General features: G+C 49.5%; 5 protein-coding genes across 5 annotated transcripts; 4 read left to right on the forward strand and 1 right to left on the reverse strand.

Moving 5' to 3' along the window:
- Positions 1–1,879: 1,879 nt before the first annotated feature.
- Positions 1,880–4,195, forward strand: FMAN_04896 (uncharacterized protein; the record flags this gene model as incomplete). Its single annotated transcript, XM_041828343.1, has 1 exon — positions 1,880–4,195. The coding sequence occupies one exon, from the start codon at positions 1,880–1,882 to the stop codon at positions 4,193–4,195; it is 2,316 nt and encodes a 771-aa protein (XP_041679215.1).
- A 372-nt stretch (positions 4,196–4,567) lies between these two features.
- Positions 4,568–5,388, forward strand: FMAN_04895 (putative ATP synthase delta chain precursor, mitochondrial; the record flags this gene model as incomplete). The annotated part of the gene is made up of 5 exons (XM_041828344.1): positions 4,568–4,669; positions 4,744–4,773; positions 4,889–5,042; positions 5,122–5,300; positions 5,356–5,388. 5 exons carry the CDS (start codon positions 4,568–4,570, stop codon positions 5,386–5,388), a joined length of 498 nt encoding a protein of 165 aa, XP_041679216.1.
- An 843-nt stretch (positions 5,389–6,231) lies between these two features.
- On the forward strand, positions 6,232–8,625 carry FMAN_04894 (uncharacterized protein; the record flags this gene model as incomplete). The annotated part of the gene is made up of 3 exons (XM_041828345.1): positions 6,232–7,900; positions 7,949–8,376; positions 8,407–8,625. 3 exons carry the CDS (start codon positions 6,232–6,234, stop codon positions 8,623–8,625), a joined length of 2,316 nt encoding a protein of 771 aa, XP_041679217.1.
- A 1,978-nt stretch (positions 8,626–10,603) lies between these two features.
- Positions 10,604–11,617, reverse strand: FMAN_04893 (uncharacterized protein; the record flags this gene model as incomplete). The annotated part of the gene is made up of 2 exons (XM_041828346.1): positions 10,604–11,085; positions 11,194–11,617. The coding sequence occupies 2 exons, from the start codon at positions 11,615–11,617 to the stop codon at positions 10,604–10,606; spliced, it is 906 nt and encodes a 301-aa protein (XP_041679218.1).
- Positions 11,618–19,516: 7,899 nt separating this feature from the next.
- Positions 19,517–21,193, forward strand: FMAN_04892 (uncharacterized protein; the record flags this gene model as incomplete). The annotated part of the gene is made up of 1 exon (XM_041828347.1): positions 19,517–21,193. One exon carries the CDS (start codon positions 19,517–19,519, stop codon positions 21,191–21,193), a length of 1,677 nt encoding a protein of 558 aa, XP_041679219.1.
- Between the last annotated feature and the right edge of the window lie 2,578 nt (positions 21,194–23,771).

The following is a 23,771-nucleotide window of genomic DNA, read 5'->3' on the forward strand; positions in this document are numbered from 1 at the left end:
CTCACCTTGCAGAGACGCACATGGAAGATCTCGGGCCTCACGGGTCCCGGGGATCTTCCAACTGCCAACGGACTCTCGAAGGACCGAAAGTCCATGGAGTACGAATGGCGTGTTCCAGCGCATCTGATGGGTTGGTTGGATGAAAGCAGGCACAAGAAAACATAAAAGTTACCTAGCCGACTTGTTTCTGCGACGTGTGAGGTCATGACAACTCAGGTGATCGGCAATCTTGAGTGCCGAGTCAGCGAGTCCAGCTTTTTCCTGTTTGTTTGGCTTTTGCTTTGGTGGTGATGTTTGAGAGGCAGAACCCGGTTCCTCCGAATCATATCCGGCTCGGTTATACTTTCCAGACGGAAATATCTGGATTTATGATCGTTTCGACATATTGTCGTCATGGACGGAAGGGAACCTGAGGGGTTGTCCAGTGGATGAAATCGACAAAAACTGAGATGACAATTCTTTGATACAGGGTAGCCAGCTTTTCAGAAATGCTTCACATCACACATGTAAGGTCATTCACGAAATTGAATTATTTGTGCACCATCGACTAATATCACAATCAATTGAATCATCTCATAAGACCCTGGCGATAGATCTCTTTTGTCTTACGTGAGACTCATGAACAGTTGGACTGTCCAGGGTCCATATTCGTATTACATGAAAGCCATGCTTAGTCTCAAGCTTCTCAAGGCACACGTTCCAAGCAGGGTCAGACACAACTGACTCTGTTGTTCCAGTGAGGTATCAGAGGAGCTTGATGGGGAACAAATTAAGAAACACGTAAAACGTAGTTTCCGACTAATAAATAAATACTACCACGATTATCATTAAACCTATCTCAGATGAAAAGAAGCTTAGTGTTCCTGGACTTTTTACTACAGAGAAACCAAATGGTATATGTATAAAAAGGCTCATACTCTGAGACTTCAGTATAAAAGATACTGACGTCTCGCATGTGAACCTAAAGCTGGAATTCGCGGCGCCTTTGCTTTCGAGTAGCGACTTCATGCTTACAGAGTGAGCCACAATGAAAAGGAATGAGATTCAAATATACCCGGCACAATTACAGCGTCGATTCACATAACTTGGGTGCCTGTAAGATTGGGTGTGTCCTTGAAAGCATAACACCACCAATGTTAAGAGGGAAAGGCCTCAATCAACTTCCGTCAAAATGCGGCACCGGATATCGTCGTTATTGCTAACTTCGTGCCTACAACGAGATAAAGTTCACCAAGAGAAGACGGCTTGAAGTAAAGCGCCGAAACGAATGAACATGCTCAATATTGGTGGTTGTGTGCATGGCAGTCTTAGACAATCTCATGTTGGCACCCTCACCATGAGATACAGCATGCCTGAGAGAACGAGCTTGCACTGATGCACGGCGTTGAAAGATGTCTAGAACAGAACAGGCGAGAGCCCATTCACTCGAAGATCGGTTGCTTCTTAGTGTTGATTCTCTAATTATCAGTAGTTGCCACTTTGTTGTAATGATCATACATACATGATCGACTTGACAGCATCTAAAGTATCATAGTATAGGAAACGATCACTCGAAAAAGAAAGCATTGCAATTGCACTTGATATGGCCTTTAATTGAACTAAAGAAACCCTGATTAACTATACTGGAGTTAGTATTTATGGCTTACTTATTTGTTGTACTAGATACTGACGTAGAGGTTACCAATATCTTTACTTCTCCTAGGCTTAAGCCACATTCAACTAGAGCTTGTACCTACAATCAGGCTCCCCCTCACCAACTGGGCTTCCTTGAGCATCAAGTCATAACTATGACCAGCATCACCAGAATCTGAGCAGTACATCATTGGTACCTTTGACACCTTCGAGTCTTGAGCTCAGTCACACAGACGTCGATCGCGCCATGGCGTCAATGGAAACGCTCCCGATTGAGGCAATCTACAACATTGCAGACCTCGTCATAGAAGAGGCATTTGATGAGAACATCTTCGCAAAAACACAATTGGCTCTGGCGCAAACAAACCACCATTTCTATGATATCGTCAACCCTCGACTTCGTGCAGCAAGCTATTGCTGGGCAGCTCGAGAGGGAAGAATAGATATCCTCAAGAAAGCACATGAGAATGGCGCGAATCTAAGCGGGACTGGGACGATGAGGCCTGAAGAAAGAGCAACGCCTTTGCACTATGCCATCAAGCATGGGCATCGTGATATCGTCGAGTACCTCGCTGACATTGGCGTGGATCCCCATGTGCCAGCCAGAGGAGTCTGCGACTGTTGGAGCGATACAGAGCCTGTAAGGCCCTATGCCCTTCATATGGCCATTCGACATAGTGATTTCGAAGGAGCTGAGAAAATACTTGTCCAGAAGCTAGGAGCATATTGGACATTCCAGGGAACATCTGCTTTGGAGCATGTTGACCCTCACGATGTCAATGATAGGGAAACCATAGACTTGCTCGTTAAGCTGCCCGGACCAAGACATGCCGCTGATGCATTACGATACGCTCTCAAGTGGAACGAGCCTGAGCTTGTAAACCGTCTGCTCGAGAGGTCTGATATGGATGCTTCTGTGCCTGATTCTGATGGCCAAACTCCTCTATTCTGGGCGATTCAGTACAAACGAGTTGATATGGTTAAGTTACTGCTCCAGCGTCAAGAGGTCAATCCCGGTACACCTGACAGGAACGGCTTCACTGCCTTGCAGGTGGCTGTTGGCGTGAGAAGTTTACCACTTGTCGAATTGCTCCTCCAACGGGAAGAAGTCAATGCTCGCAGGACTGACGCAGGGAACTCCGGTGCCCTCCACATTGCTGCCGCGCGTGGAGAACTACAGATCGCGAATCTCCTCTTAGAGAAAAACGGTCTTGATGTAGCATCTCCTGATTCAACGGGGAACACTCCCCTACACTGGGCTGTCAGAAGTCGCGATAAACAATACCATCCGAGTTTGGTTCCGATATACGATGATGATAACAAGAACGACGACGATGAAGACGATGACGATAGTTTTACTTTTGATGAACCACCTGGGTACAGAGAAGAAAGCCTCGACATCATCAAACGATTACTAGCCAGACAAGAGGTCAACGCAGGAGGACAAGATCAAGATGGGCTCACCCCTTTACACCACGCTTGCTTGATAGCAGATTACGAAGTTGCGGAGCTCTTACTTCAACGTCAAGATGTTGACCCCAAAGCTCGAGCTATGAATGGACAGACACCTCTCCATCTCGCAGCATCGAGTCACCAGCTAAGTGCAAAGAGGTTAATGGATTTGCTTCTCAAACAACCGGGTGTTGAGATAACCGAGGTCGATCACGATGGTCGGACTGTCCTACACTACCTCTGTGGCGGGTATGATAAAGAGTACCCAGTCCTCGATCTGATCGAGACCGTGCTTGAAGCAGGCGTCCCGCTTGACCAGGAATCTGCGACGGGGTTGACGGCTTTCCATCAAGCACTCTGCAGCGGGTATTGGAGTGTCGCTCTGTTTCTTCTCGACCGTGGTGCAGATCCCATGGTTTCGAAGCGTTTCAAGTACAACAACAGCCTGCTGCATATCATCTTGAAGCATTCTGACAACGACGATGGAAAGTGCGAACTAATCGAGAGGCTCATCGAGAAAGGCATTGAAGTCGATACTTACACTGACTCGCCTGTTTTCGATCCCCGGTTCAACGAGGACGACAAGATCGAGAACATCATAGGTATACGATCCCCAGATATTCTTGTCGGCACAGATTGTACTCCGCTCTTGTTGGCAGCAATGCGCGAGTACAGCCTCAATAGCATGAAGATGCTTCTTGATGCGGGAGCAGACCCGAATGTGCACGTCATCATAAGAGATATAGAATTTGAGGGCAAGACGAATGGTAATCGTCAGGCATTTTTGTCGGGAGTGTTCCGCCATATCTGGGATCCTTTTAGCCCAGGCGACAATGAGATCCTAGAACATGCACCCCCCATCGGATTGTTGCTAGAATTTGGATCGCGGCTAGACTTTGATGGGCCAGCGGATAGTCCACTCCAGGAGGCCTGTAAAGCAGCAGAAAAGGGACATTTTGCTTTGTTGGAGATTTTGCTGGGCAACTCAAAGGCAAGGAATGTTGGCGAAAGCCATGTTAATGAGGTAATCTCTGCGTACAAGGAGAAGCCGGAGTACAGTCAGATTCACCAGAGGCTGGAATCCTTTAAGCAAAAGATATTCATTGATTAGTGTTGGACTTTGGCAGACTGAAGCCGTTGGTATTAGTTAGGGGCCGTTGAAGTACTGGCACTTTATCGACGTTATGTAATATACCTATGTATTAGTATAGCAAGCAATAGTATAGCATATTTGACCAGAAGTAGTATTGTTAGACAAGTTCCTTTCACTCCAAACTTACAGAGGGTGTACCTGTTCTCTGCCGAAGACTCTCATGGGTCGGTTGTGAGGACAAAGGAGGTCATGTGACAATGCACGTGCTCATCATGGAGATCGGATTTTCCCGCTAGCCGAATCGCGAATTGCTGCTCCGGCAAAGATTCGTGCCAGCGGCCTCATTTGAGCTCACCCAAGCAACAACCTCATCCACCAGCTCAGCTCATCATGAACTCCTTCCGCGTTGCCCGTGCGGCTCTCCGAGCTCGCCCCTCCGCCATCCGAGTCCCCCTCCAGCGAAGAACCTACGCCGAGGCCGTCCCCGACAAGGCAAGATTCAGCGAACCCCGTGCCCCGGCTACGACTGGGTTTTGCGTACCGAGCCCGACTGACCGTTATCGCAGATCAAGCTGAGCCTTGCCCTCCCTCACCAGGTATGACACCGCCCGCGCGATACCCGGATCGACGAATACGATTGCAATTGGACCCTTACAATGATGGCACCGTCGCCAATTGATTGATGCATGGGAGCTAATTGCCGCACCGCAGTCTATCTACAAGTCCCAGGATGTCGTCCAGGTCAACATCCCCGCCGAGTCTGGAGAGATGGGTGTCCTCGCCAACCACGTTCCTTCCATTGAGCAGCTGAAGCCCGGTCTGGTTGAGGTTGTCGAGGAGTCCGCTGGCTCCAAGCAGTTTTTCCGTACGTCATAAGTTACAGACCCAGATTCCAGATCCAACTGCCCGAGGTCGACAAATCGCTGATGGAAATTTTGTCTTAGTCTCTGGTGGATTCGCTACCGTTCAGCCCAACTCCGTCCTCAGCATCAACGCTGTTGAGGGATACCCCCTCGAGGACTTCAGCGCCGAGGCCATCCGAGCCCAGATCGCTGAGGCCCAGAAGGTTGCCAACGGCAGCGGAAGCGAGCAGGATATTGCCGAGGCCAAGATCGAGCTGGAGGTGGGTTTCAGACGACGACATGCACTTGCAATTGAGTTTACTGACGAGAGAACAGGTTCTCGAGACCCTGTCTGCGCACGTGAAATAAGTGTACAGCGAGTTTGTTGTGACGGAGGCCCTTGTACATCAATATTCTACCCATATTTAGCACGAAAAGCTGTGACAATTGATACCAGTTCTGGTTGTGCTCCTCCTAAATTGCATGGGCCCTTATTCCTCTGTTCAGTGACTCCTTCCTTATCGACCCTCTGTCTTTCAGTGACGTTGATAGGCAATGAATGCAATAGTTAGTAGTTGACCCAGCGCTGTAAGGTATTTCCACAACTTGCAATTGTGAGGTAGGATGGACTTTTCTCTCTCTGCCATTCACCTCACGCTCCGGATTTGTGATTCCTACCTACAACATGCCACCCCTTTCCGCACCTCGCATATTGATACTCTATATCGACTACTCGAACTTCTGGGCTATCGTTGGTCGCTGTCTTCCTGCTTCGTAGTAGTGTCGCATGGCTCCTGGTACAATTAGCAGATATCTTGAATAGCACTCCATCCCTAAACTCAACAACACGTTATGATCCCCCCCGGAGTCGTTGGTGATCGTGTTCGCCAGCTCCAAACACTTACCGAAACGCAAACCGCGAGTGGGCGACCTTCTGACACTTCTAAGCGACCGAGCAGAAGCACTACGATCGGTTAGGGACCAGGAGTGGCCAGTGGGAACAAGAGTCGCACATCGAGAGATACACTTCCGAGACAGATATCCTCAACTCTATCGCAGAAAGATAACCCAAGGTTCAGTGCTGTCAGGGGTTCCAGGGGAAGAAATGGATCAGTGAAACCAAGTGTTGCTGGCTTCCGGCCCAGGACGAGCTATGGACGAACTACCTCGAATCGACCGAGCCAAGCTCTTCGATACTCAGCTAGTACAGACATGCTTCCTTCAGAATCTTTTATGTCCTCATACCTTGACTCGACAAACCGGTCTCGTACTGCAAGCTCCACAGAGAAATGCCAAGATGCGATGGACATCCTTGAGCAGTACGGAATCTCTAGACCCTCGGGATGGTTCTCGGATGGCGATGCAGGCACGCCAGATCAAATCAAACAAACAAAATCGATGTTCTCACAGATCTGTCACTCGTGCGGTAACCCTCTCGCTTTCGAACGGTATTGCTCGCACTGCGGCCATGATTATTGTATGAAATGTACGAGAGAGACCCCTGGACAACCCCTTGGCCACAGGGTTCTCAACAGTTCTATACAGTATCAAGAACACTCCTTCATAGACAAGATACCCGAGCTACCAACGCAAAGTGAACACCCAGAAAGCGAACGTACTCGTACCACGCGGACTACAATCGATACTGCTCATCGTCGTAAGCTCTCAAGGTTCGCATCAGAGCCAGATACACCAAAGACATCCTTTAGAACCAAGACGCAATCTCGCCAAAGACCGAAACCTGATCACAACACCTTGAAGCCCACTCGGAAGAAGACGATTGCGGCACCAACAGAAATCTCTAGCTCCGTGAAGAACAACCCCTTTTTTGTGGCAGACAGGGGAATGAAGAAAGAAGCCTCAGAACCTGAAATCACGACAAGATCGGTGCAAGTGGAACGTAAACCTAGGCCCTCAGACTGTGTACCTAATCGTCTCAAGTCCAGCTCGCCCCGCGTTTCTCACATAGAGGAACAATGCCCCGACCCTGGTTGTAGAGCTACACACGAGGGTCACCATCCAACACGGCATAGCATTGGTTGCGCGACCCGGCGTAGTCTTGGAGTACAAGTGGTTGAAGGCAATGATTTGGATATGATGGATACAAATGAACATAACCCTAGAGAGAAGAAGCACACGCAGTCACTGAGGGATTCACCATCCCGAAGCAAGTTACAGATGAAAATTGACCAACTCTATCATCATGGACAAGATCTCCATCACTCACAGCATATCATGGAGCATTTATCAGCTGGTGTGCAGACTCTCGAGTCTTCTACCGATGAGAAACTCACGAACGGGCAAGACGGGCGCATGCGGGCGGATGGCTACAGGTTGAGGGTACAGAGCCAACCTGGCATTGATCACTCCTTGAGTCGAGACGAGACTGTCACAGTGGCAAAAGACACTATTGAACACAATCTGAACAAAGAACCGGCAGTGCCTGACGAGATTGAGCCACAGCCACCTAATCTTACCGATTATCACAAGGGGGATCGGCATCCGAGCCCAAAGTCTCATGAACCCCATGATGATACCCAACCTAAGGATGCCCATTGGATAAAGCATCCCATCAACAATAACAAGACCCATGACGCGCCGAGAGACTACACGGGAACACTGAACTCGCAAACAGCTAGTGAAAAGCCCGTCTCTCAGTCCAAAGGACCGAAGAAAGGCCTCGACACCTTAACAGAGGCAAATGAAAGGATCGCGCCACAAGCTCAAAACAAGTCCTTGTCAGAGAAAGGTCATGATGCTGATCTAAACTCCAAGAAAAGGATTGGAAAAGTCGATGAACCCGTTCTTGAGAGTAAAACGATGCCCAAACCAGCTCCACGTATCAATAATGACACTGGAAGACCGAAAGCCGAGGCTACCGGTATCTCGTCATAGAGGACGCAGTTAAGGAAGGTCGATAGGTCTTCAGAACAGCCACGAAGTCAGCAACTAACCCCTTCCCATGTCGAGAACTGGAGGCGTGAACTCAGCAGTGTAAATAGTCGTACGCCACTACCTGAAAAAGACAGGAAGGATAGTTGCTTCAACTGCAATCCTACTCAGTCATCGTCACCTAAGCAAACAGAGGGTGGGTTTCAGATCTTTGTGGAAGATGAGTCACATAACAAGACTGAGAATGAATTGAGTGCTGCCTTTGAGTCACCCATGCCTCGACTCAAGGTAACAGACATTGAGCATTCCCTGGCTCGCAAGAGCGTCGAGCAATTGTTGGCCAAGAGTCCACAGCCACAAGAGATAACAGCAGAAGAGCCAAAGAGTACGAGACTCCCGAGCATAACAGAGGATCGATCTCGCAACGACTCTGAAATGTCAACATTGATCTATGACCCTAGGCCTGTGATGCCTTACAACCACATGTGTGCTTAGCGAGCACGCTACATGGACCTCAAGAGCCAAGTTGACGAACTTGGGCTCGAATCAGGTCGCCCGTCGCCAGCCAAACAGGCCCAGGGCGTGTGCTCCCACCCCAATGGCGATGTTGACATTGAGGGCCTCACAGTAGTGATGCATCTCAGAGGCAAGGATGACTTGGTCATCAATACAGACTTGAAAGATGGCCTACAGGAACATATGAGGCCGCGATAGAGCAGAGCTTCGCAAGCATAGGAAGGTTAGAATGGTCAGGATAAACCAGACCGGACGGGACGGAGAAAGTATTGCTTTTTTGATAGTTTATTTGTTATTAACTTCAGTATTGATACACATTGACCTACAAAGTTGGAATCATTGGTCTCCATTGGCCTTGAGGCTTCTTCACAATCACATCGTGACTCGAGCACATGAGAGCAGTTCGTTCGTATGTCAAAAGCCATGAAAGCGCACTGACATCGAGTCAAGGACGCTATCGGCGGATAACAACATCCTTCTGCTCCATCTTTCAACCTCAACGGCGTTACAGTCCAACGTCAGCACCCGTAGCGAAACTCTAGCTGTCAGTAGCAGTCAGCCAACAGGGACGATTCCACGGCTTCCCGGTCTAAGCCCCGGGCCCTACTGCAGCCTCCCCTCTTCCCCGGTTTGCCAGGTGCTGATGCTAAGAGGATGTGCCAGGGGGTGGCCCGGAGCAAAAATCCTCTAGGTTCTGAGAAGCGGTGACAGGGGGGTGTTGGTGTTTTTTTGACTTTTTTTTTTTTTTGGTATGTATGCGTAGGTAGGGCTGGGGTGTTGAACCCAGGGTAAATCGACCTGTTGGTTTTTGACGTGATAGACCCCTATGTAACAAGGACAGGATTTGGAATGTGACTGTTGTGTTGTGAGTGAGGCGAGAACAGGGTGCAACCTAGAACAGGATCGACCTGCGCTGCGTTTTGGCGAGGATGTTTGGAGATAGGATGTTGCCTGTATGACCAACTAGGGGCATACACGAGATGTCAAAAAAGCAGTATGATCTCACTTGGGAGTAGGGATGAAGCGGATTTCGTCATGTGCGAGCGAAACGAACCGTTATAGCAAGACGGAGGGCGTCTGCTGGGGACCAAGTGTGTGTGCTTGTTCTCACATTGGATTCTAACATCAATTCCAGTGCCGCCGTCAGTGAGTGCTTCATTTGAAGCGGTGAGAGAAACAGAGAGAGAGAGACAGGAGCTGAGTTGTCGGTGAAACCCCTTCATTGTCTTTCCTTGCGTGCTGTTAGCGAAAAACCCAACCTCATGCAATGTGTGCTCGCTATGTGCAGGAGAACTTGTAGTACATATGCAGCCGTCAAAGGCACAGATGCCAGCATCGAATTCCAAACTGCATCTGCATCCTTTGCCAGGGGGTCCCATGTTTGCTATACACCTAGCCATCACATATACTTCTCTCATGCACGTAACAACGCAACAGACATGAAAAAAGTTCCGACCACGCAGAGCTTCACAATGTGAGTGAAAGCGGTCAGGGCGTCGAGGGCGACAGCGGTGTAAGGGAGAACTACACGCGAGTCATGCCCTGGAAGTGTTACTCGGTAAACAATACACTTGTGGGAGTTAGTGGACCTTGGATCCGGCAGTTGAGAGAGCTAAGCAGCTCCGTGTCTCACGATACTCCATCCATCGTGCGGCGTTCAATAGTCAGAAAGAGAGGAAGAGAGGAAGAGAAAAGAATGTTGGGTTCGCAAACATCACAAGACCCCCGGATGTGCTCCATGGATCATATGTAGGCAAACATTGGCGAGAGCCACGGTTCACAAGCACTGTGTAGCATCTCAACGAGCAAGCAAACAAGGTTGCTTGCCCAGGAATACGGATATCATGGAACGACCCAAGCGCCAGGGTCATGGTCCGTCCGGGTCCGGGTTCTAAGTTCCGAGCAGGTCCAGAGCTTGAACCACAACGATAGAAAAACAGAAGCGAGGATAGAACATGTTCATAAGAAGATCCGGGCGATGGCAGATAATCAACTTGGAGGGGTACGTGTGATTGTCAAAGCCTCGGGGACCTTTAGTGCGTGTTAATCCAAACCTCGTCAGGCATTGCCAAGGTCTGTGCTTTCGCTGCTCTGTCTCTGCGTCTATAGTCGGGAATGATGAGCTGTAACAAACGACTCGATGCCTGTCAACACCTGTCGCTGTCAACATCGAATTCTATAGCTTGAAATCGTTGAGCCTCAATCCCCGGATTCCGACGTCCACCTTGAACACATGACCACCGTTCTCGCGGCTCGATCCCTCGCCCTCGTTGTCCTCGGCAGTTGTTATGACAAGCTCAGTACCGACAAAGTGCACGCAAGTGGTGTTCTTGGTCGGCACTTTGACCTCTCCAACAATCTTGGCTGTGCTGGGGTCGATTCTAATGACACGACCCTCTCCGTATACAGCTTGCCAAAGGAACCCGTCTACATCTACACGGAACCCGTCGGGCTCGCCTGAACCATCATGGTTGTAGAAAACGCGCTTGTTAGAAATTTCCCCAGACTCGGTATCAAAGTCAAAGGCGTAAATCTCTCTGGCATTTGAGTGTGTAACATACAGTGTCTTTCCATCAGGAGACCAACCTGGTGTGTTGGGGATTGTCATGTTAGGTAGCTTGACCTCTCGTGACTTGGCGTCCATTAGATAGACCGCTCCTAGATCCAATGTATCAGTCTCGATGAACAAGAGATGCAACGTAGAGTAAGTGGACAGGGTCCTGGTGTTGGTGCACCGTTTTGTGTTGGGCAGGGTAGAGTGAGTACCTTCGGGCTGAAAGGGACCGAGTCCAAAGTCCGTCATTGTACCCAGCCAAAATCGACCAAGAGGATCCACGCCGCCATCGTTACTTCGCAAACGCTCATTGGCGGTTTCTTCAAATGGTTGGATAAGTTCATATGTCTTCTTCTTCACGTCGAGAGCAGCCAGCCCATACTTGACGCCAATGGCTATTCGTTCCTGGGGATCAACCCCAGCAATGTTTGCTGTGACAGTAGGGCATACGTCTAGTTGGACTGTTTTAAGAGACGAAGGGCCTTCAGCTACCTTCACATAATGTAGCCTTTTATTGCGGATATCAACAAAGCGCAGATTGCCCGTTGATTCCTCATAGAAAGGTCCTTCGCCCAGCAGACAGTGTGTTTCGAGCCAAGGCTTCTCAACCGTCCATTGCTGAATATGGGCACTCATTGTCAACAGGCTCTGTACGGGTCTGATATCCTGTTAGTTTTTACAGCAGAATCACTTGAAAACAAGGCTTTATACCAATCAGTAACGGCTAATGGCGGGCGGGGTCGAGGTCAGGATGATGCTTTATGATGTATGAGGGGAAATCGAGCGGGCCAGAGCAAGCGAAGTTGAGAGTGGGGAGCTCTCGTAGCGTGTGTTGATATAGAGGGCTATAAAGCATATGCGAGCAGTATCGAATTCAGGGGAGGGAAGAAACAGATTTCAAGTGAAGCACCTCCAAAAGAGAAGACATGTTATTTTGACGCTTTGAATACGGATAAATCCAATGAAAGGCCCCTCATCCGGTTCGGCACGGATGTCGTCGAGTGTGCTCCGAAGCCAACTCCGGGCCCGCCGGGCCTCCGATCCGCGGTCTTATGTATTTCCTTCAAATTGCCATATTCAGACGGCCTGCAGGCATCGATTATATATCTCGCAAAGTACGGATCATGGTCCTTGCTGCAGTGGAATTCCACTTTTCAGTCTCTGGAAGGGCCGTAGTGCATGTATGTCACTGAGATGAACAACATGGAAACGAATATGGATATGGACTCGGCCACACAAGTGGTCCAACCAAAATGTTGGCTTGTTGTGGCGTTGTCTGACCAACACGCCGTAACAGTCGATCTTGCTTGGTGAAAGCCGCGAACCAGACTGTCGGGACGTATGGTGTCGCGCAAGAAACGTAATTGGGCAGCAGAACTCGATTAAATTGTGCACAATCGTGGTGCGCGCTTGCGGCTGTGTGTGTCGGGTCTCAGAGGCGGCCGCAGAATGCATACATAGGTAGTTTGTGTAGGTATTAGACGCGGATTCTCGAGTGCGGCAGCTTGTTTAAATTGCCGCCCGCGCTCATCGCTGGACAGAAGAATGATAAATACTCAGTACGGTGGTGACACCAACCACCGCATCGACCGTTTACTCACTCTTTCTTAGACTCAAGCCTTCGTCCAGCAAGTCTCATTTTTACTGTGGGCTCTGAATCTCTGGTGTTGTTCGTCTTCGAGTTTGCACGTGGGGCATGATCAAGATCGTTATGGCCAACCCCCACGCTCTTCAATACTTGGACCTTTCCCAGGACGAATACCGAATCGCATCCGCACCCCAGTTCGATGGATGACTCCTCGCATCAGAATAGGTAGCTTGGTTGAGAATGTGAGCGAGCATGACCAATGAAAGCCTTCTACTCCAGTCGAAAACTTCCTCACTTCCTCACATATGCACGCCAACAACGTACTGACGTGGTCAACGATCAACTCACCCGATTCGAGCAGAAAACACACATTCGCGAAGCATCGTGAGTTGAAGCCCAAGAACGCCTTCAAAGGCTTGTCAAGTCTTCCCTCCGGTCGCGGAACCATCAGGTCGTCATCGGGCAGCAACACCACCCTCATGGCGAGTAAACTGGAACGTCAAAGGACAACGCATCAAGTACAGCTCAACCCGCAGTTCTCACACATCTGTCGGCCGGTCAAATGTATGCAAGCGAGACACACACTCACACCGCCCTGCTTTGAAGCAGCAAAGATGCTGCAGCAGTAAAAAGGAGTGAAGCGGGCGCGGCACCGTTGGCTGACAGATGCCTACCAACACTGTTACCCGCATTCACTAGCTATGCAGTGTGTGTGTAGTCGTTGGTTAGTGGTGCGTCGATGCTGTGCTGCTGCATGTCGTAGATGCAAGAGTGGGCTTCTGCATGAACCAGGCCCAAGCTACACAACTGACTGTGAACTATTTGGCCTCGGCTATGACACCTCGACCTGCTTGGCCTTCAGTTGTTAGGGTCGTGTGGGTAAACTCCAAGAAATACCACGCTGCCAGCACATCCTGGGCCACGACAAGACGCAACGCACGACAGGGCAGGGCAAATTAGCTGCAGATGCAAATGCATGCCATAGCTGTGTACAGATGTTCGTTGATTAGCTAGAAACGTTTTGCCTGGCTCTTTGACCCCTGGCTGCTTTCCCTGACCGCTCGTGGTCACGGGAGGCGTCTTGGGCCCACGATCGCCGCTGCTAGGCCGGGGATAGTTGTCGAGGCTGAAGGGCCAGAACATTGATCCCCCTCAGGGAGCAAGAAAACATCAGGCCTTGATGTTGGGTGTCAAAATAAACTCAGCAAAGAATTTCCTAAATATATAAAAACTTACCTAAGTCTTTTTATCACTTAGGATTAAGGTCCTAAGTTTTATTTCCTCCCCTCGATCCCCTCTGAACCCTCCGCCCTCCTTCACAGCACAAGCGCGAAGCGGTATAGAGTTTCGGGGAATAAGGCCACGTCTGCAGCGTCTCAGCAAGGGTTATGATGTCGTCGGACTTTAACGAGGTGATAGCTCGAAAGGACAAAAAGGTTGGTCATCGCTCCGAGGCAGGGGTGGGAAGCGCAAAGTAAATGGCGGCGACTTCATGAAATAAACCTAGGATATCATCATTAGCTTTTAGAGATGGGCGGAGGCCATATCATACGAAAGGACTAAAGTAATTACTAGGGACGGGCCGGTGTAAGACTTGGGAGGGCATTAACATGGGACGTCTGACATAGCAATTGACAAACATGCGTTTCGGGGCTGATTGTACATAGAAGCCCATAAGCATCAAGGGATGGGGGCTGATCCTGATCCTGGCGACACACTTGACTTGTTTCATGCCTTCTCCTCAGCCTCGCAGCTTGAGTCGTCCTTGTGGACTCTGCTGGCCAAGTAGCCAAGGCTATATTTGGGTGAGTCCTGCAGGTTGATATTGACGGTAACAGCCAAGCAGATGTCTGTAGTCTGAATGTCGAACTTCATCCGCATCTGTGTATAATTACACAACAATCGGAGGAAGTGATAGGACTTCACCACTAATCCTACCCCCGCACTGATGAGACCGCCACCTCATAAACCTTTCAATTGTTGCGTCTTGTTAATAATCAAGGCTTTCGGCTACCTATTTTTCAACGATATCTCATCCCACCACGATCGACACCATAATCGAATTTGAAGTTGTTGTAGTGTCGCGAAGTTGTGTCGTACGTAGCTATGGCCATGAAAATGAAGGAAAGAAGGAATCATGTCGGAATGGTTAGCATAAGCACCTTTCAATAGCCAGGCTGAAGGATCAGGCTGATGTAGCAAGACTCGAACCAGAGGACTTCGGTTTTGACCAGGGCGCCTTTGGCCAACAGCATTCACGCGATGCCAAACGACTAAACACGCCCCGTCCCGTGCCTCTCAACGCCGCAACGTGCCGCTGAATAGAACTTTGCTGCTTGGTGTGATAGCGTTTCAAGTCAACCTTGGTCCAACATTATTGACGTCTAGTCCGCCTCATTTCGCTTTCGAGGCGGATTCATTTCCTTGGGGAGTCTGAAATAAATCACTACGGGCACAATCACATCGACGTCACACCACCCCTGGGCCGCACGCACCTGTGCGAGGCATGCCAATCTAAGATCAGCTAGGTAAAGTCAGCCATGTCAATATCTCTGATTGTTTGCTTTTTGTCCATTTTCATTACTGGTCAATGGAGTGAGTTATGCATGCTAGTGCTTCATTTGGTGGTCTTGTAATTGGAGGCGAGGGGATAACGGGCATTTTGAATTGTCTGATGGGCTACAAGTTTGTTTTTACCGCGGCAGCGCTGAAAGAGTCTGGCTTAAGCCTGTGGTGACTTGTCGTAATGACCTACCATTCTTTACTGGGGCACGATCTAATCCGCCCGTCCTGCGCGTGACATTATCGATAGGTACGTAATATCGCGTCTGATCGTAGAAGCTTGCTAGACTCCAACCATTGCCCCGGTACGCGCGCCTGTGCCAGTAAGAGCTCCGACATCCACTCAACGCAGATTGGTCCATCCCATTAGAGACAACTGTCATGGATGGTTGCATCTGCACGCTGGCGGGCCTTGCAGCTCTGGGCCAGGACCCCTTCCCCGGTAGAGCCCCCTGGCTATGCAATTCACCGTGACCCGTTAAGAATGCTGTCGTCGTGCGCAATGCCAGTGCGCCGAGGGCCCCTCGTTGCACCCACACCCACCCCTCGGCCAATGTACCGTATATCAACGCTCCAGGGGTTTTGGGGGACGAACATCGTGAGCACGGAACGGTCAACAAATATCAAGAACTTCGCACGGCTTCTACCATGATGGGAAGAAGAGAGTGAAAGCACTCACGGCATTATGAGCGCAGTTTTCGAGACATCCTATAAACGAAGTCCAGGATAGGAAAAGGGCCGTAGACGACTTTTTGTCTGTCGAGACACGAAATGCGTATTGGAATCAGTCTTGGCGATGCGGACAACACTGTGTCGGAGTGTTTATCGTAGAAATAGACAGTCGCAAGAGCCCAGGGGCTTTCCGTCTTTCCGCGCAAGAATTGGTGCATGACCTGGCATGTCGTGGCGTGAGACGCGTACAAGTTTTAGTTAGAACAGTTGAAGTTGAAATCGACGTTTGCTAGGGATAGTGATTGAGATACTCGGAATGGGTTTTCCATGAGTGAATGCATGGAGTGCTAGGCAAGTAGATATTGAAGTGGGTGACGTTGAGGGGAATTGCTAATTACGGCACGACTGTACCTGCTCTTCTCATTTCATTGATGCCTGTACTACCCAAGGTAACGATAGCTCTTGCGTGACTGCCAATTTAGTAGACAGCGGCTGTAGACGAGCTGCCTACCATAAAGGGTTCCTTCCTTCCCTCGACCAAGCTCAAGGGATTGACGATTTGCTTTTCCTGCCAATGGAATCTCTATCTCACATCAGTTGTCGCCGATTGACTCTTCGGCAGATGAATACCTTCGTAGGCATTTTCGCTTTTGATACCATCGTCATCATCAACATGGACCAGCAAATTATTCAACTGAGTCGACTTCTCTTCTTTCACCTCAAGGGGTGTCTCTAAGAGCACATACGTACAGTATGGCCTTGCCTCCATCTGCAGCCCTGCCCTACCTTGGCTTCCAACGTCTCTTTTATGTCTCAGTCACACATCTCAGGGCAAGCAAGACAATGCAAGTGACTGCTGTCTTGTGCGGATTCATGGCTCTCTGTTATTCCGGTTTGGGTTTTGGTGGGCGACCCTATATGCAATGCCATGTCATCATGAACGACAATGATCTACTCTATATGCGAGCTTGCAACATCCGCATCTCATTCGAGGCCTGCAAAGCGTGCCCACATCAGTTCGAACTCCGTGGATAATCTACAGTTTGCACTTTGGCTTTGGGTCATGAGAAAGAAAAAAAAAAGGAAAACATATCATATCAACTAATGTAACACCAGTTAATTAGAACGCAATCACCGCTCAAGGAACCAAGGCCTTGCAACGACTAGCCAGGGTCAGTTAGACTAAGGTCCGCACCACCCAAAACCACGGACACGGGGCGTAACGACGATCTTTTGTTTCTTTGTCCCATCTGATTCTCAGCTCTCCCCCCAAAAATGCGGACCTGGGTATTCCCGTACTGTCCTGCAAGTGTGTGCACTGTATCTTGGCTAACATAGCGGTATCTGTATCCGTACAAGTGGGCTTGTCTTTGTCGTCTCTTTTCTCGCCTGCTTTGCAACCTCATGCCCAGCGTTGCTTTTTGGGTTTGCACAAGACGCGTTATTGCTACCGCGTGTATGTACTACGACTTTATCTTGGCCAAGAATCTCGTCTTCAGACTGACTTACAGCAGATCCACGGTCCACTTCGTACATTGGCTAGTCGCCCACTGACAATGGGACCTTGCCATCCTGTCATTCACTTCGTGTCTACTATGTCTCGTGGCATAAATATACATCTATCTTCATCAGCATCTCAGAAGCAAGATACCTATAGAAGATGCTGATGGCGCTTGGGCTTGGATATAGACGGGCCGCAGTTGATCTTGCACGGGATCGATGCAGTGCTCTGATCGGAATATCACAACCACAACCGTGCCCACGGCTACCGCACATACTGCGGATACGTACACATGGCATTCCCGTTGACCGCTCTAGCTTCCCTTGGTCTCCGGATGCTTGGGTTGCTAGCCCGCCAGCCGGTTTCTAAGCTAACTATCCGTAGACTGATGGCGGTGTCCAGTGTGTTCAGTTTAGTTAGCTGCCTTTGCTTTGGGATGATGCGAAGCATCCAGATTTTTTCGACTGAGGCCTGCCTGTTTTCCCAGCCTTGGTGGCCTCGTATGGTTCTGTGACCATTGAACCCTGCAGTAGACATTTTAACATTTATTGATACATCCGCAATCTTCCATATATCGTCAGGCGCAGATATTAAGGTCCGAGAAAGCTTGAATTGAGCTCAATTCGCTTGCAGACCACACCGACTACCCTGACAGAAGAACGAAGGATTGAAAAAAAAAATTGACATGACGGCAAAGCTACCGGCAGCTCCCCGTCTTTAGGGACCCCCCCAGTCTCCTAAGCCTTGCTGAGGACCTGATGTCGCGGAGTCTGGGTACGTACACACTACTCTTAGTCTTCATGACCCTCCCCTGGTCAAAACGCTCCCCGGCATTAGCACCATTTCATCTCATGAGAGCTTGGCTACCTAGCTTGGTCACAGTTGGGCCCTAGCTCTGAACCCCAGCCTAGTCTCAAAAGCTAAGCACGGCTTCTTTCGCTAAGTGTTGACCGTGGTCATTGCGGGACTTCTACTTTGGATGCCCGGGCCAGTTCTGGGGCTTGATAAGGGCTTGTCGCCGTACCAGGACCAGCTCAAGGCTTACATGGTTCGTACCAGAGCAAATAAAGAATACCACACAGTGTGGCCCTGGATTACAATAGCCCCATCCTGGGACAGACTCGCTTCTCGTACCTAGATGTTTTCTCTTGCTGGTGCCGAACAGACATCTTACATCACTAGAACTTCCCTGTGCTTGACACTACTCTGTTCTTCCTTCATCTTTATTACCCTTTTCCCTTTTCCTATTCTTACAGCCTTACGATACCAGGCTATACAGCTCACCAACAGTCTTCCCATCAACCGGCAAGACTTGTTCTTCCTTGTTAAGCCACGAAACTACCGTCTGCATCTGTTCAAGTTCTTCGCATTTCATCTCAAGCGGCTGTAAGATCCTCTCCAGAAGAGGTGACGTGGGCGACCAAGTACAGTACAGCAGAGCCAATAATTGGAATTGCAAGGCGAGAGGATTGCTTGAGACCTTGGCTCCATCCATAGCCACACAGCATCGGCCATTCAGAACGGGAAATTGTCTTTGAGGTGTATGATTTGCTGGCAGGCCTGTACATTTGAGATATATCCCTGCCCCCAGTACTGGCTTTCGGCAAGCATACTTACGTGGTTCATCTTCACCTGCAACTTATTTGCGAGTGTGCTAAGTTGGCTTCCCTTGAATCAAGCCAAAGTTCAGACATCGCGTTGTGCGGTTCATGGTCAGTACTTGTTGCTGATTTCATCCCGGGTGACGTATTGGTTTTCTATTCTTCAGTACCAATCCCCCCTGTTTTAACTCGGCTTGCGCAAGAGTGTTGATTATAAGAGGATTCTCAGAACTCTTATAGCATTTCGACTCCCTTGCTTCCCCTCTGGAGCTCTGAAGAGTCTGCCTTAGTATTGCTTCAAGAGAGGACTGTTTGGGTTATCTTCCCATCCCGTCCGCATCAACAAACCATCCAATCTGGCGATTCAATCGACAAGCCTGTGGTCGCAGGCACAACAATCTCAGAGCAGACCCGGATCTGCCGCAACAGATTCGACCGGCGCATCGCCTAACTCTCCACGGACACCATCGACACCAACCTGGCCTTCCAGAGACTTTACTCTATCGAAACAGGCTGCCAGCCAGGACAATAAACTACCATCTTTAGACAGGCTCGGGGAGGGTCAATGTGCCGGCCCTCGTGGCCAGGTGTGCACAGGCGGTCTAGTCTCAATGTCGCATACTGGACCAGCATCTCAACATGCGTCACGTCGTTCTTCGAGGTCCCCCTTGGGAGATGACCAAGTCTCGCCTTCCTCAGTTCGACATAGACAGCTCAGTGACCGCGATCTGCGCCAAGATTTGAGCAACGTTCCTTATACGAATGGCGAGGAAAGATTACAGCAGGTTCCCCAAAAGACTCTTGGTGTCCATAACATACTCAACCCTATGGAGCCACGACTACTGGCTTCAGGGGGTAATGGTCATCTTCCTCCAACAGCTCGTCCATCTGAATCCGTGACACCAGGCCAGGCAGTTGGCTCAATCTCTGGGCCTTTTGCTGGCGCACGAGCTTTCCCGCCAGCCCAGCCTGCATCAATTTCTCTTCCAGGTACGCCCTTAGGGCCGATGACACCTATTGGAGGGCCTTCGTCTGGACGCAATTCCCCAACAGCTTTCCCATTTCCTGCCGTGAATAGTGCAAGACCAAGAGCGAGCCCGACACAGCATCCTCGAGCCATAAGCGTTAGTCATGTGCCCTCTCGTGAATCTGATGGGCGACAGTCTTTACATGGCTTTTCATCTGCTAAGCGACCGTTCGAAGACATAACGCCGGAAGACACCAGAACTCAATATCCTCATCTACATCCTCTGACGGGAGCACCCACTGGTCCTCCCTCAGCGATGTCGGATCATGGTAGGTTGCATTCACAGCCGCTCGCTTCTCCTGGGACACAAGCTCCTCTCTCTACTTTCCCCTCCAGCCATGCGCCGGGCCGCACGCAACCGCCTCTGATACATTCTCAAACTTCATATTCTCCTAACATGCAGGCTGGTCGGCCCTTCCCGAGTCCGGGGCCCCCAAGCGAGTCCGCCTCGCCATGGTCGGAAACGCTGCGGAGACATGGGATGGGAGGGTCACTTTTTGGCGTTGAGGGACAGCAAGCCATGTTAGCACTTCCGGGAAGCGAGGCACCTATCCCTGTGCATATGGACTTTTCGCAAGCGTCCAAGAAAGCAGACGAGAAGAGGCAGAGAAATGCAGTGGCTTCGACGAGGCACAGGAGGAAGAAGAAGATCATGCAGGAGGAGAACTCAAAACAGCTACAAGAGCTTCGGGATGAAAGGCGTCTCATGGAGATACGGATCGAGGAGTTGATTCAACAGCGGGACTTCTACCGTGAAGACCGTAACCGTTTACGAGACATTGTCGCACAAACGCCATCAATAAGTGGCCATGCTGCTGGACCTCCTAGTCCTACTATTTCGACAARCAATTYTTATGCAGAGACTGGGTCGTTAGCATCGGGGCCATCTGGGTCTATGAGTTACGGAGATGTACTATCGAACGAAAGACCAGCCCAACGCCGTCGAACCGACGACCATCCTGAATATTCGCTACCACCTTACGGGTCCCCTGCGAGCGGCCACCCGAGTGCATCTCCTAGTGGACTACCTCCAATGCCCATGCCAGGTTATGGCGGGCCATCACGGCCATCATCTGCGGCATCCTCGGCGAGCGGTGAAAGGCTGCCGCCGCTGAGAGCGATGGAAGGTCGACCTCCTACTGGCCCACCCCCCGGGCCAGGGGTTCAAGAGCAGGATCCGCGAACTGGTCAGTGGGTTCCCGTTCAGCCTCGAGTTACAGAGACTGGCTGGGCAACAAGGGACACTCATCGCAGGCCTTAATGCGATGGGATTTGAGATTTGAGACTTGCAAGCGTTTGGCTACGCATTACAGTTATGGAGACCTAGTGTTCTCGTCTATTATATAATATCGGAGTGGTTCAGGTTTTTGGCATGATTTTGGTAACTCGCGGGTGGGACTTTTGGAAGACGCATCTGTTGGGCAACCGACGAATTTATCGCAACTTGTAATGTTGTCTTGTCTTATCTTGTTTCCTTGTTCTCCGTTCTGATTACGTGTTTTCTGTTGTCCGAGTTCAGCATTGTTTGCATACACGGAGTGCTCATGACGGATGTGTTGGTGTAAGCATGTATCTTTGTACTATGGACATGTTTTCGCCTTTGTCATTCCGTGCTTCCTCTTGGGAAACGGGACGGACTGGACTGGAATATTGAGGTATCTGTCTGTTTTTTACTCCTTTGTATTTGCTTGGTTGCTTCAGACTCCAGTTGTCTTGAGCTGGGTCATGAGGCAGAGCTCTTCTGCGGCCGGATATCCCTGGAGCCTTTGCTTCTCAAACAGTACGTCGTCTCGAAGGCGATGGTATACTCGATCAACAAGTACAGGCAGCTGCGCTTCACAAAAGCACGCGGCAGAAGAATACCTTGAATTACAGTTACTTGGGGCTTGCCGCTCAAAACCAGTGTCTCCAGTAATGGCATAGGTGCGGTATCGACCATGACCCATTTTCATTTTGGTGTTTCCTTTGTGTTTTATGAATGGTTCATAGCTATTGTTTTGGTTGTTTTGTTGTTAGCAAGTCATTTGATACCAGATTGGAATTGTGAATTTAGCTTTGTATCCAATATTTATCTAGCGGGAAGTGGTTTGGGATTAGGCAGGAGTTCTCTCGGCTCTTTGGCTTTCCTTTGTTGTGGGAGAGTGCTTTGGTGAGTGTTACCTGATACCCCGGATCTTTTTATGAATCGAAAAGCTCTTGAGTTACATAGTCTAGTATAGTATAGGATAGAGTGAGAAACACTAGAAACAAGCGTTTGTGGAGGAAGTATTTCCTGCACTTAATTATAATTTGGTATTTCAGTGTTCATGGCAATGACTTTACTATGAGTCGAGGTGCTACGGCTGTTACAACCAGATTGCAGCAAGATATCGAGATGGAGAACAGAGACAACAACGCATGTGAGTGAGAATGGCCGTGATATTGTCATATGTACGGATATTACTCCGTATGCTGTAAGAGATTTCTTCTGCTGGGATACACAAGTGACGTGTCCGAAACACTTGATGGTCTCTTTTGTTGTCCCCTCTCCCCCCCCTCTCCCTCTCTGACTCGCCTTACCTTGGGCAGTGGACAACGGTCAAAGCCACCTCATGCAAACATATGGCGTTGGTGCTGTCTGTGACGGTTGTTGCATGCTCCCAAAGTTAGCGGCAGTTAAGCCAACGGGAATGTTCCCAGGGGCAGGGGTGTTGCAGTACATACATACATACAGGACAGGACATGCACGTAGTGTAGCTGCATATACATACGGTACAGCATGCGTGTGCTTGCTTACACCCATATTAGCTTTAGCAGATACCAGTATCTGCATGTGCTTGGTTTTTGTTGCCTCTGGTCGTGTTACAGTGTGTGTGGTCTGTTGTCGTCACATCCTCCAATCTCGGCTCTTGGCCAGGGGTGTGACGAGTAAAAAAAAGAGTTTGACTGTTTTTTTGGGCACTGGGCGGCTAGCGGCTAAGGCACATTAGTTTCCTATTCTGTCATATTGTGTGCATGGAGATAGTGGTGATTCACATTAGATCACACTTCTTCAAGCAGGGGTTGTTATTAGTCGCACTTTTACAAGATTGTCGTAGTGAGAGTGTAGGTAGGTAGGTACGTACATACACAATTGGGCACCTACCTAGAGGGCAGTAGGTACCTATTTGGATTAGGTATCACTCACTCAGTGCCCAATCTCCAGTGTAAGGTGCCTTAAGGTTGGAGGATCCTACTGTAATCTCGGTTCTGTGTCTACTCGATAATCTGTGATAGAGTTGATCTTCATCAACCTAATTCCATACTGACTAACGTAACTTTTAGGTACGTAATCCCGTGGTATTATCATCTTGTCATACCCGGCCCCCACACTGTGATCGCGCTATCCCGCGTTATCGGATCATGTCATCTGCTTTAGCTGAACGAGAAATCTGATCTCCTGCCTGTATTCCCAGCATCATCCTGGCAGCCAGCCATCAACGCCGACACCATCTCAGCCCGCACTGTGCGCTATAGGCTAAGGTAGGTTGGTACTCATTATACCTTGACAATAGGGAAGATTTTGTTTTACAGTTGTAACATGGTTGATTCTGTTAGTCTTGGTGCCAACTTGTCTGAAAATATTACATTCTTGGCCTCGGTTCACGAATACATCGTGTTCAAGTGCAAAAACCAAACTGAAAGGCAACAAGAACTCTCTGATGCCGAGTGCACACCATAGGTCAAGTAAAAAGATCAGGCGATTTATTAGTTATGCAGAAAGTGGATGCAATTTATCTCATGAAAATTACAGTGTGTACCTATAACGAGGGCCCTGTTCTGCATACTGTGGCGCCAGGTGCTGCACTCTAAACCTTGGG

The sequence above is a fragment of the Fusarium mangiferae genome (assembly GCF_900044065.1).
Source record: "Fusarium mangiferae strain MRC7560 genome assembly, contig: FMAN_scaffold003, whole genome shotgun sequence".
NCBI classification, from domain to species: Eukaryota; Fungi; Ascomycota; class Sordariomycetes; order Hypocreales; family Nectriaceae; genus Fusarium; species Fusarium mangiferae.